Source organism: Ochlerotatus camptorhynchus, unplaced genomic scaffold (genome assembly GCF_037179485.1).
Source record: "Ochlerotatus camptorhynchus isolate MF236.1 unplaced genomic scaffold, CSIRO-AGI_Acam_v1.1 ptg000314l, whole genome shotgun sequence".
NCBI lineage: Eukaryota > Metazoa > Arthropoda > Insecta > Diptera > Culicidae > Ochlerotatus > Ochlerotatus camptorhynchus.
In genome coordinates this window covers 2959939-2973332 of record NW_027040802.1, presented here as the reverse complement: position 1 = coordinate 2973332, position 13394 = coordinate 2959939, and the positions used below count along the sequence as shown (strand labels likewise).

At 39.0% G+C, this 13394-nt stretch overlaps 1 protein-coding gene across 5 annotated transcripts in view; it reads left to right on the top strand.

Moving 5' to 3' along the window:
* LOC135707558 (histone-lysine N-methyltransferase 2C-like) overlaps positions 1-13394 on the top strand; it is a 73728-nt gene that overhangs the window by 23954 nt on the left and 36380 nt on the right. For 4 of the 5 annotated variants that reach the window (XM_065229402.1, XM_065229401.1, XM_065229403.1 and 1 more), the window contains exons 9-10: positions 4527-4847; positions 8167-8290. In XM_065229402.1, the coding sequence (XP_065085474.1) occupies positions 4527-4847; positions 8167-8290 (445 nt within the window). The remainder of the gene's footprint in view (positions 1-4526; positions 4848-8166; positions 8291-13394) is intronic. The other variant, XM_065229404.1, reaches the window with a different exon arrangement.

The following is a 13394-nucleotide window of genomic DNA, read 5'->3' as shown; positions in this document are numbered from 1 at the left end:
CCACCCTGCTTCTAACAGTGTTGATTCCTTTACGAAATTTCGATCGGCTTCATGCAAAAACCGGCAAACGAGTGGAGTAATTTTTTTTTTTTTTTTTTCTTTGGGTTGTTTTTTGCGTCGATCTTGTTTTCCGTGCTGAGCACCAATGCTACAGACGTGCCAGGAAGGCAGCTCTCACACCTGGACCCTACCTATCGACCCATCAACTCATGAACCGGGACCAACGGCTTTACTTCCCATCCGAAGGAAGGCGCGATCAGAGATGTTATGCCTCAGAACATCCCGGCGGCGCCGTTGAGTGGAGTAATGATACAGATTATTTCAATGCGATACAACGACTTGCTTCCTTGATGGTTGTCAACGATATTGCTGAATGAGGGGTGGAGCTAATATCTGACTTATCAAGAAATCCACCCGAGACCTAGTTCAACAGCAATATTTGCTTCTAAGGATAGAAGAGCATCAAAAAGAGTACCCTGAGAAATCGTAAAATATTTTAAAATGAAATTTAATCATTACAATCTAATGACATTTGCAGGGCTGTTACAACAGGCGCGGATTTCGCGAATTTCGCGGATTTCGTGATTTTCGCGGATTTGTCGCGGATTTGAACTTTCAGTCGCGAAAATCGCGGAAACATTAAATGATGTCGCGAAAATCGCGAAGGGACTGATGTGCTGTCACAAAAATTGTGGAATTCATTGTAACCTTTCCGTCCCGGATTATTTTGCTGTCATCAATTTTGATCTTCATTTGGCTCTCAATTTTTTACCGGTTCAAACCAAAAACCCTGCAAATAATCGAGAAATGATCTCAATTCCATAAGTCAAACCGGATTTACACGGAAATTCCGTGAGGTCTGTCCAATGAGAGACATTTTCATGTTTTTATTTATTTCCAATATGAAAACAGCATTTTTCGATGTCAAATCATAAACGAATCGTATATATGCGGGTAATTACCATGTATACCGGATATTATAGGTTCTCCAAATCGTCGTTCAGTTGATTTGTTCAACTATATCAACCAAGACTGCAATAATGTCTGCAGTATCGAAATATGTCCAAACAGATTCAAAGTGTCTATGTGGATTGTGCCCCACCTATTGCTACGTATACAAGATGTTATAGGTTCTGAAATCATTCTGGAGATCAGATTATGTTTCTACTAAATCACCCAAGCCTAATTCAATATCTGTAGTATCGAAATATGTCCAAATAAATTTGCAGTGTCTATGTGGATCATGCGAACCTATATTCGTGTATGCCAAATATTTCCTAAGGATTTCCATAACGATATTTCGATATTACAGATCATAGATCATCTGGTATACGTGGAAATAATTAAACATTATCCATACAGCCACTACGAATCTGTTTGGACATAATTCGATACTACATGTATCCCAGTCATGGTTGATCTAGTAGAATAAATCATCTGAACTCCAGAACGATTTGGAGAACTTAAAACATCTGGTTACATGGCAATAGTTTATGCATGATTCACATAGACACTGTGCATCTGTCTGGAAATATTTCGATATTAAAGACATTGTCCCAATCTCGGTTGATCTAGTAGATCAAATTATCTGTACTCCAGGACGATTTGAAGAATTTACATGTGGATTACTCGGAAATAGATCATGCATGATCCACATAGACACTTTGAAACTGATTGGACATTTTTCGATTCTACAGACATTATTGCAGTTTTGGTTGATCTAGTAGAAAAAATCAAATTTGTAAAACCTATAATTTCCAGTACACGCAGAAAAATGGATTTTTGTTTCAGGGCCTAATGTATTTTGTTCTTAATTCAAACATATTGTATCACTATTTCAACAATACATATTTTTGAATCAACAAAATAGTTTGTAGAATCAACAAACAGATTATTAACTCTACAACCGGTTTGTTGATTCAAAAATATTTTTCTTTGAATTAACCGAATAATATATTTGAATCTATGCCAAAAATATATTAGGCCCTGAGCCAAAAATATATCCATTTGAATTTAAGAATCATTTCTCTGCGTGTACACATAGTAATAAGTCGTGCATGATCCACAAAGTCACATATATATGATTCGGTTATGATTTGCCAACGAAAATACAATGTCTCACCATTGGACAGACCCCAAGGAATATCTGTGTAAATACAGAACGGCGACGTGACCAACAAGTGTGACTTATGAAACTCTGCTAATTTCTCGATTATGTGCAGGGTGTTTGGTTTGAATCGGTCAAAAATTGAGAAAACTAGTGCCAAATTGATTACAACATTTAGGACAGCAAAATACGTCAGAGGACGCAAAGGTTAACTTTCAAAAAAATTTGCATTTCAAAAGAAAATGCATTTTTTTAAATAATGCTTCATCAAATCTAGGCCTGTATTATTCAATAGAAACATTCATAAACTAGGGGGCGACCCCGGCGTAGAGGTTAACATCCATACCTCTCACGCCAAAGTCACGAGTTCAAATCTCACCCCCGGACAAGTCACGAATGACTCAAGAGTGTTAAAGTGACCATAATAATTAAAAAAAAAAAAACATTCATAAACAACTGAATTTTTTTCCAAAGGATACAAACGATACTCCTTTAGCTCAGTCGGTAAAGGCGCAGCTACAAAGCGAGGCCATGCTGAAGGCGACTGAGTTCGATTCCCGTTCGGTCTATTAATTTTTCGGGTTGACAAATTTCTCTACTTCCTTGGGCATAGAATGGTACAGGCATAGAAAGCTCTCAAATCAATGTGAAGGTACTTCAAAGAACACTAAGTTCAGAAAAGGCAAAATCTAATATGCTATATGCAATAGGCTTGAAATGCCATGTAGTAGTATACAAATGGTATTTTCAGGTAATGAAAACATATCTTTTTGTCGCGGATTAGTATTTGAAGTCGCGGATTTCGCGGATCAAATTTAGAAAATATTGTAACAGCCCTGCATTTGTGTGAAAATATCTGACATTGTATATGGCACCAAAAGAGTAGGAAAGAGAATGGTAGTACTCGCTTTACAACTGCTCTTATGAGATTTCAATGTTGTTTTTGAATAACCCATCCGACCAACTCGAGAGATGTGAAACTCCGAAGTTATTTTAGTCTTTATCTTTACTTTCATTGATATAAGTGAGCGCCGGAAAGCATACAGTAAGCCCCCTCCTAATTACGCCTATTAAATGGAGCACATGTTTTTGAATACATCTGAACATACCAACTTGACAAGATCAGAAACACTGAAGTTATTGCAGTTTAAAGCCTTACCTCCATTTATATGAGTCCCCCCCCCCCCTCATCTCTTGAAGTGGCTATGAAATTGAAAAATTGTTTTTGAATAATTCATCTTAACATACCAAATCGATAAGATAAGAAACTCCGACGTTATTTCAGTTTGAAACTTTACTTCTATTGATATGAGTGACCCCCATCCCATCCCCCCTCTAACTACGCATATGATATAGATCCCCATACAGACTTTGAAGATCTGCTGCAAATTGAAATCATATCAAATTTAGCACAGTTTGTTGTTGGACACCTCAATACAGATCGAAAGAGCATTTGGAAACAGAAGAGACCCACCTTAAGGTGTTTCGCTGTGTGATTCTTGTTCTACTAATCACTTCGAAACTTCAAGAGCACAAATATCAGCTTCCAAGACATGTACCATAATGAAACTGTTACTCCGCGTTCGCTGCACTGCAGCATACATAAAGTAGCAATTTCAGATGAATTGAGGCTCTAACTTCTGAGATTTGTGTAATTGAAAATTCGAAGTGGTAGTGCATGTATAACCTACGTAGCGGCTATTTGTGGACTTCTACATTTCCATTGAGCTCATTGCTTATTATAGGCTACACAAAGTCTCCAAGGATGATATGTCAACTTAGCGGATGACAGGAAATATTGTATGTGTGTATGTGTGTTTGCGTGCTCTGTGAAATTTCATAGCTATAATGGGTCAATTGGTTCCGTTTGGACAGTGAAATTGGTCCATCCCTGGGAGGGAGATCAAGACTAGAAAAAGATGCTTTTTTATAGTTGCACAATAATAAATATGTTTCGCCATCATATGTATACTTAGATGCATATTGAAAGATACCATTAATCAAGATTTCTGTCAACATTTTGGTGGCATAATAAAATGCAAATCAGACAAGGTACATTTTCCTCACTGCACACTGTTACAACGCCAAAGAATCACAACATATTTAAATTCAAATGCAAAAAATGTTTGACAAGAAGGACCAACTATGAAATAGTGAATTTCATGTGTGCTATCTGTGTCTCCCTCCCAGGTCCATCCCTTCCTCCTGTCATGTTATATAAATTAAGGACAACTACATTGCATTCAATATACCGCGTAATATTTTGCATCATACATATCATGATACCAACATCCACACACAATACGTTCGTAGGAAGATTGTAGTTTTACCCATTATTACCAATAAAACATCCTCTCAAATAAATTATGCGGTTATGGTTCATATATTGCCACACTTCCCACCCCTTCAAACGATTCAGGTACCACAAATGTCACCTAAAGACGGCAATAGTAATAGTTCAGGTCAAGTGAATGTAGTTCCATCACCTTCCTCATCTTCATCATCACAACCACCATCATCCGTCGTCGTACAGCAGGGTGGTGTGGCTGCTGACTCCGCCGCACTCCTGGTCGGTACTACCGATCCTTCGCAATTGATGACCACGAATCCGCAGCAGCAGCAGCAGCAGCAACAACAACAGCATCAACATCAACACCTGCAGCTTCAAGCCCAGATGCAACTGCAGCAGCAACAGCAAGTCCTAAAACCACTTCAGCACCATCAGCAGCAGCTAATCGAGGTGCAAGGAAATTCTTTGGACGATGGAACCGATAGTTTAGACGAGCTAACAACAGCATCTAACTCTAACGCTATTAGTGCCCTTCTCGATAGTAACACCACACCCTCTTCTTCTAACGATACTAATACCAATGCATCCCTAGACTCTGTTATTGGTGACGGTAGCAAGAATGCCACTACAAGCACACCCACTACTACTAGCACCAGTACTCTCAATACTAATCCACTACTATCCAACAACACGCTAAGCGACAATGCGACGTCGAATGTACTCTCGTCTGCCGTGGAGAAGCAAACGCCCACCCCGAGCAGTTGTGCAGCAAACAAATCAAATCTGTTGGTAGCGGCCAACGTAGCAAACACTTTCATAAACCTTTCGAATATCAACTCGAGCTCGTTGGGAAGCGCACGGAATGACACCGAGATGGGTCAGGTCCAGCATCCACCGGCGCAGCAGCATTCCATTCCACAATCGAATGTAAACGTAGTGGTAAGTCAATCTGTTGCCACGCATGTTATGAAGACATTTACTATCGGTACAAATCGAGGGAACATTTTCGTTCCCAATGTGATAGCGACCAACATTTCGCCCCATTTTACGGTGCATCATCATCAGTATGGCTTGCGCAATGGTCCAGCTCCCAATGTGACGGTGAATCCAAATGGAAATTTCAATACCAACTCAAGTGCCGTTATAAGGCCTGGTTTCACCCACATCCGACCGTTCTTGCCTCAGAGTTCCAATATTAATTTCAACATAATTGGAAACAGTTCCGCTATTCAATCCCCCATTTTGGCCGCTTCGCTGCAAACGATTAATAAAATCGCTGCCCAACAACAGCAGCAGGTTCAACATCCTGGTGTGCAGCATCCTCATGTGAGAACTGGGGTTAACAAATTTATAAACGTGGGTCCCGATGGTTCGCAGAAAATTCTGCTGGCAACAACACCGGTTCACTTGCAGACCCAACAACAGGTTATGATGCCCATGGAACGCCAGCAACCGCCGGGTACGCCCAGTCCAGGTTACAGTCCTCAACGTTCGCAAACTCCCTGCTCGTCCCGGTCGGTAACGCCTCATTTGCAAGCTAATATGGTCAGCAATGACCAACAAATTCGCGTACTGACTCCGTCGGAAATCATGCGAACCCTGCCATCTCTAGATTCGGCCTCGTACGAGAGTCACACCTTCAACGACTCCTTTGGCAAGTCGCACTCACAAACACACACAATCATAGCAAACACACAGAACCAAAACAACACGAACATGACCAGCGTTACTCACACAAACAACAACAATAACAACAATAGTATGAGTAGCGATTCGAACAATTGCAATATCAATGAATCTGGTGGTAGCGAAAGCTTCGAAAGTATCGTCAACAGTAGTCACCCGTTGCAGGACTCTAGTAGCAATAATGGCAATTCTACTGTGGCTGATTACAGCGATACAAGTAACTCCCTATTGGCCACGAATCCGACTGGCGCCCCCTACAGTGGCGAACTTGGTTGTTCCTCTAATCCAATGACCGCCATTACCACCACCATCTCCGACACCACATGTTTGCTAAGTGCTAGTACGAGTGCAACCTCCAACACCACCACCACCAACACAACTAGTTGTTCTTCTTCTACTGCTACCACTAGTGTTACTACCACTACCACTACTACTACTACTACTACTGTTGTTACTACCACTTCTACTACCGCACCAGAAACGGTGAGAACCATGAAAGCTAGCAAACGTAAACGATTTGATCTGTTATTGGTTTTCTTCTACTTGCGAATTTTTGGGTTTTGTTTGACGGTTTTTGGTTTGTTCTAAATATTAGTTTTTATTGATTGTGTTTTGCGTACTTTTTTACCTGCTCGATTTGCTCCTTTTGATCGATGTACCGTTTGAGAACAATGGAGAGTTGTTTAGTTGGCTCCATGTTTTGTACATTCCTTCTTTGTCAATTGAGCACTTTTCTGATGCCTAGTGCGTTTTTCATAAGTTGGAACTGTTAGTTTGTTTGATTTCTTCCTTAGCAAAGCTAATTTCGGCCTTTCGATACATCTTGGACCCCTGTTAATCGAATTGTGATCCTATTATGATAAAAGATACCTTTTGTTTCTAAATTCTGCGTAAATTTAATTACGATAAATTTACAAAATTTGACGACGCTCAGCTTGAAATTGTTTGCTCTTTACTGATTTGCATGTCATTTTTGGCTTATGATTTTTTTTTTGACCAGGACCAGTTAAGGCTTAACGTTTTCACATCTTGATATCCAGTTGTAGGCTAGTTACATTCATTTAATTTTGCATGAACGTTTGCTTTCCCTCAGTAGAGCCCATTATGCACGATCGTAGTAGTTTCCCATGTTTTTTCGTTTTCTCATTATTCGCATGATTCCATTTCATCTCTTTTTTGTTTTTCATCATCCTGTTCGGTTGTATCATTTTCCCCTTCACTCAAGAGATATTAGTGCCTTTTCCCGATAGTAATTGTTCAGGTCGAAGCTATTTCGCTTTGACTTTCTCATTTGTTGTTATCGGCCGCAGTTCGTTGAGTTCGAGATCATTAATTTTAAAGAAATTTTCATTTCACCGCCCGACACAGAGTATCCCATGTTTCTATACAGAGTAGACTAGTTTGAATACTCTCTCAAAGAAGTTCGTAAGCCCCACGTTGCCATACATTGATTGCAAAAGTTAAAAGAGCAAACTTTGTTTCCATCATTTAACAAATCCACCCGTTTGTTATTCTAGCAACGTTAACCGTTTGTAGATAATTTGCATCTTACTTCCCAACTAGTAGTAGATTTGTCAACAGACGTTGAAGATACTTTTGCACAATCAAAATCTTTTTCCAAACCCAAAGTAGATTTAAACCCTTGTCTCCGTAATTCGCATACCACCGTGTATCACTGTTTCCTTCATTTTTCGTGCAGTACCGTTTTTGTTGTTGTTAACAAACCGTCTCAGAAGCAGAACCAAGACAGTGCGATGCGATTCATGGTGCGGTTTCTTCTAATGGACTTGAACTATTGCCTACTAATGAAAATTTCTTTAAAATTAACAATTGTTCGATGATGATAGCATTGAAATTTAAAATCAAATCTGTGCTTCCATTAACGGTAGATTATGTATTTACTTTCCTAATTAAGAATACTTATTAAGAAGCATTACTATGTATTTACATATTTTTGTTCACGTATTATTGGCAATATATCCGAGACATGCGATTAGTTCCTCCGAGCAGTAGAACGTTTTAAAGCACACTTTTCTCTGTTCTCTTCCCCGATATGCTGCTGTTCTTTGAATGTAAAACACAGGATCAAGATAAGATTAACTCTCAGCAGAAGAGTATGCGAGAAGCGGAGCAGGAGCGGCAGTGGAAGCAGCTGCAGCAGCAACGTGCTCGCGAGCAGCAAACCCAGCAGCATTTGATGATTCAAGGTAGGTGATCGTAATCCTTGGTGAAATTTTCTCTCGGGGGTTGGTACATGGTTTGTAGAAAAACTATCATATATCATCATGGATCTACGTAGCTGGGTGACTTAAAAAGCGCAATGCGCCATGCTTTTTTTTTTTGTTTTCGACGATGTAATTTCTATCAACCTTTTTGTTGTTATATATTTTACTTCCCATCAGTTTTTTTTTTCTTTTTAGACAGGAAAGACAACAAAACCACAAAAATCGCTTGTTTTTAAGTTATCTTATAATAATTTTCCCTTCAAGGGATCCATCTATTAGCTGTCACGTTCTAAGGGAGACAGGGTTCTGAACTATGTAATAAACCATGGAAAGAGGGGTGTATTTTTTGAAATTTCTCGTTATATAATTAATGGGCGCTTCTGGTGGCAACTCTATCAGGAAAACCGGGAAAGGGTCGGCATTTTATGTTTGCCAGGGACATCGGGAATTTGACAAATTCTCCATGAAAATCATCTTGCATTAATGCCTATTTTTGACTTTTTTTTAACCGTTATGTGATCGACAAAAAGAACACCTTTAGGAGCTCGACAAGGGTACCCGGGTACCCACAAATTTAAATAGGGTCAGGTGGGGCAAGTGTGCCACGTTAAGAAAATCTTTCAATAAACATAGGTTAATCTAACTTTTTTTTTAAACAAATGATGTACATAGAATCTTAAACATCCTCTACTTAAACCTGTTGTATCTGAAACTGAATATGTAAACGTTAAATATTTTTTCTTAATTGTTTTCATATGCCTTATCAACAAAAGCTAAAAAACAGTGTGGGGCAAAAGTGCCACCCCCATGGGGCAAGACGGCCATATAACTCAATAACAAGAAAATCATCAAAATTTCGCAATCAAACGGTTCATATTCTTCTTAAACTACTTTTTAATTAGTCAACAAGGTGAAAGATTTAATCGGTTCCGGCAAGCCCAGTTTCCCTGTGAATGGATGACTTATTCCATTCCTTTCGGCAAGCTGAAAAGCAAGACTGCGCATATCGTGGCAGCTTATTCCGTACAGCCGACTTTCCAGTTTGATAACATGCTCAACTAGTTCCTGTTCCTGTTGCACAGAAAAAACTTGCTCGAAGCGCCCCAAATGTTGCGATCCAGGTTCCAACGCCAGCAGCACATATTTCGATAGCGTTTTGCGAGGGACACCGTGTTCCACTGCTGCTCTTCGCACAGAAATCCCATATTTAGTCACGGATCGTATGGCCGCAACCATATTCTGTTCCGACCACGATTTACGCAACGATTTTCGCTTGTAGACACGCACCATCACTTCGAAACTTCACTCTGAGGCGACAACTTTTTGAGGTTATATGTCTTGTTTACTATGGCTCTTTTGCCCCAGGCAAGTATGGCGCTCTTGCCCCCGTGGAGAAGACGAATTTCAAATACGTTTTTTGAGGATCTACATGCAAGAATAAGTATTTATATATTGAATGTCGCAAAATGTATTACCGTACAATAAAATCTACATCGTATTATTAAATTTTCTTAGAAAAATGATGAGAAAAAGCTTATTTTATGTCATCGATTTCTTATAACATTTTGAAGTTTTCGACAACGTGTAAGTTTTTTAGATTTTTTGATAATATTTACATCATAATGTATAACCAAATTTGATGCAGTATATCTGAAGGGCTTTTTATAGCATCCCATTAATAAGAAATATCAAAAATGTATTTCAGGCTTCGATACAAGCAGGTGGCACTTTTGCCCCATATGGCACTCTTGCCCCACCTGACCCTACTTGCTACTGACCGATTATGAATCTTTTAGCACCATTGGATTCAAAAACTTATCCTCTTTCTGAACATTGCTAACAATGTTCATCCGGAATTGTTTCCTGTAGATTTCCTGTAGAAGATTTTTCTTGCTACTTTCGCTAGAATTTCGAAGGAATCGATATCAAAGTATCAGAATCTCCTTCAAGACACAATTTCAGCTCACTTGAGGAACATTTTAAGGTTTATCCCCGGAACAGTCATTCCGGAGCAGGTTTCCGTAGGGCCTCTAGTGACCATAGAAGTGTTTGTGAAGAATCCCCTACAATAAGGGTATCAAAAATTATGAATTTACAGCAGAAGACTGTTTATCATAATTTTGTGGTCATCCGATGGATTGTCCCCGGAACGGCCATTCCGGCGCAGGTTCCCGTAGGGGCTCTAGTGACCATAGAAGTGTATGTGAAGAATCCTCTATAATATGAGCATCAAAATTCATGACTTTACAGCAGAAGACTGTTTATCATAATTTTTTGATTTGAGTTGGAGGCGAACCAGCCCCAGACTAAAAGCCTTCCTAATAAAGATAAATTAATTAATTAATTAATTTTTTGATCATCCGATAGAATGATGAATTTTAATACCCATATTGTAGGGGTTTCTTCCCAAATACTTCTATTGTCAATAGGCTCTACGGAAACCTGCTCCAGAATGGCCGTTCCGGAGACAATCCATCAAATGGCTACAAAATTATGATAAACGGTCTTTTGTTGAAAATTCATGAATTTTGATATCCATATTGTAGGGGTTCCTTCCCAAAAACTTCTATGGCCACTAGAGGTACTACGGGAATGCTTAGTTCTAAAACGTTATACAGGAAATCCGGATTTCCGGGAACCAGACGATTCTGGATGGACATTGTTGGCAATGTTCAGAAAGAGGATAAGTTTCTGAATACGATGGAGCCAAAAGATTCAAAATTGACCGCAGTAGCAAGCATTTCAATTTTGTGGGTAGGTACCCGGGTACCCTTGTCGAGCTCCTAAAGGGTAAAAAATTTCAGGACCCCCATTTCAAAGTCCAGTGCTGCATATGAAATATTTTTCCATGAAAAGTTGTCTCTCCATGAGTTCTAAGATGTCACTGAATTCTGGTTTCCTGTCGTGAAATAACTGTATAATTTCTTAACATGAAATCTGAAAAGGTACCCGGGTACCCTGTCGATCACATAACGGATAAACAAACTCAGTTTTCTTAAAATGTAGCAATTCAAAATTAAGCATTCGCATCTTGACCATATTTTAGTCTTTGTTAAATCAAATTTGTTGTAAGATGCAAAACCTTCGAAACGATCTAGAAAAATCTGTCAGTTTGGGCATTTTCTTGACTTCCCTTGCAGGGCTCGTAGCGAGTCACTTTTTGGTGACTTGGTCACTTTTTTCAAGCCAGTCACTTAAAATTCTCCTCTATTAAGGTCAAGTCACTTTTTCTTGTTTGTTTTAGCATGATTTTATTTTAAGACTAATAATTTTCCTTGCAGTGTGTAGGATCTGATAGTCCAATCGATGCCTATTTCAAGTGTAACTATTCAAATCGACGTGTCTGCTTTTGTAAACAATCACTTCAATCGACGTGTCTGCTTTTGTAAACAATCACTTCAATCGACGATTTGTCTTAACTGTTAACTCACCCAGGGGCGACCCCGGCGTAGTGGTTCACATCCATACTTCTCAAGCCAAAGTCACGAGTTCAAATCTCACCCCGGACAAGTCACGAATGACCTAAGAGTGTTAAAGTGACCATAATAAAAAAAAAACTCTCCCACACAAACAAACACCATCATCAGGTAGGGGAATCTTTCCCCATACTAGCTGGTGTTGTTAGTTACTGTGAGTGAGCTAGCAGTTACCACAAATTGTCAATTGAAGTGCATGTTTACAAAAGCAGATACGTCGATTTGAATAGTTACGTTTGATTTTTCTCTGTTTTTTCGAAGGTGTTAGAGCTTTTTGACGTTTAATCGTCTTTCTCTATCTACAGGGTGTTTACTTATTTGGCTAATTGAGTTCTTTAATTAAAAAAAAATTGATTTTTATATATTATCTGAAAGAGCTTCGTTTTCTGAGTAAGCAATATTTTTTTCGAACCCACACACTTTCATCTCGATTTTTAAATCAAGATTTAAAGCAAAATAATAACTACACTGTTTGACACTAAACTGACAAACTGACAGCTCGCTCCCATACAAAGTGACACCGAGGGGCGCTAATAAAGTGATTTTTGCTAATGTAATCGTTCTTATTTAAAATAGTTCCAGTGTACCAAAATTAATTTTAATTTTAATGCAGATTACGAATATGTATTTACCTCAATACCCCAGGAAATTGGTGCAATCTAGATTATTCATCAAAATGATTTTTTCTCTGATATTTTTGCATGCTAAAGTCTTCTTGATATGTCTGCATCTTAGTAGAGACATGTTCCGAATTTTAGTTAATACCCGATTTGAATGATTTTCGCAATGAAATTAGCTTTACTTAAGAGGTACAGACAAAGGGTAAAAATATGCTATTAAAACAACAACAACAGCAATTAACACGAACGTTTTAAACAGCTTTACAATCAAATCCATATAATGTTGAAGTTTAACCACCGACGAACCGACGAGGAGCATTTCGTTTGTCCACAATTCGAATTGTCAAACGAACGATTGGAACTTTCAAACGGGCGATCAGATCTGTCAAACGAGGTGAGACGCAAACCAAGGCAATATAAATTATACCTGGGTTCGTGTCCTTGCTCATGGTATGACCAATCCTCTGGCACGGCCGTTGGTTCTTGAAGCTGCCGTCAGTGATAACGATGGCGTTGATGTTGGAATGATTTTAAGCTTCGGTCATACGTTATCATCATCATGGCTTAGCGATGAGTTTCACCAATCCGAGTATGACCAACCGATAGGACGGTCATTTTTTCTTGAAGTCACCGTGAAATCACTTTCATGCACTTCTTTCTTTTAATTTCATAGAGCGATAGAAACAAAACTGAAAAACACCGAGAGAACAATTGAAAACACTATTCACTTGAGAAATGTTCATCAATACCACAATGTTACCATGGTCGTACAAACAAACGCATAAAAGGAGCTGAAACTCGTAATTTTTACATCAGCTGTCAATAACTGACGTATAATCGAACCAAAGAGCCAAAACAATCGGCTTCAAGCAAAGTGTTCTTGAATGACTTTTGTGCCAGTGGAGGGGCTATGACGCAAGGGGAGGAGGTGGCTGTCAAATACGAACAATCGTCGTCTACCTCGCATAACTGGTTCCAAACGTAAACAAG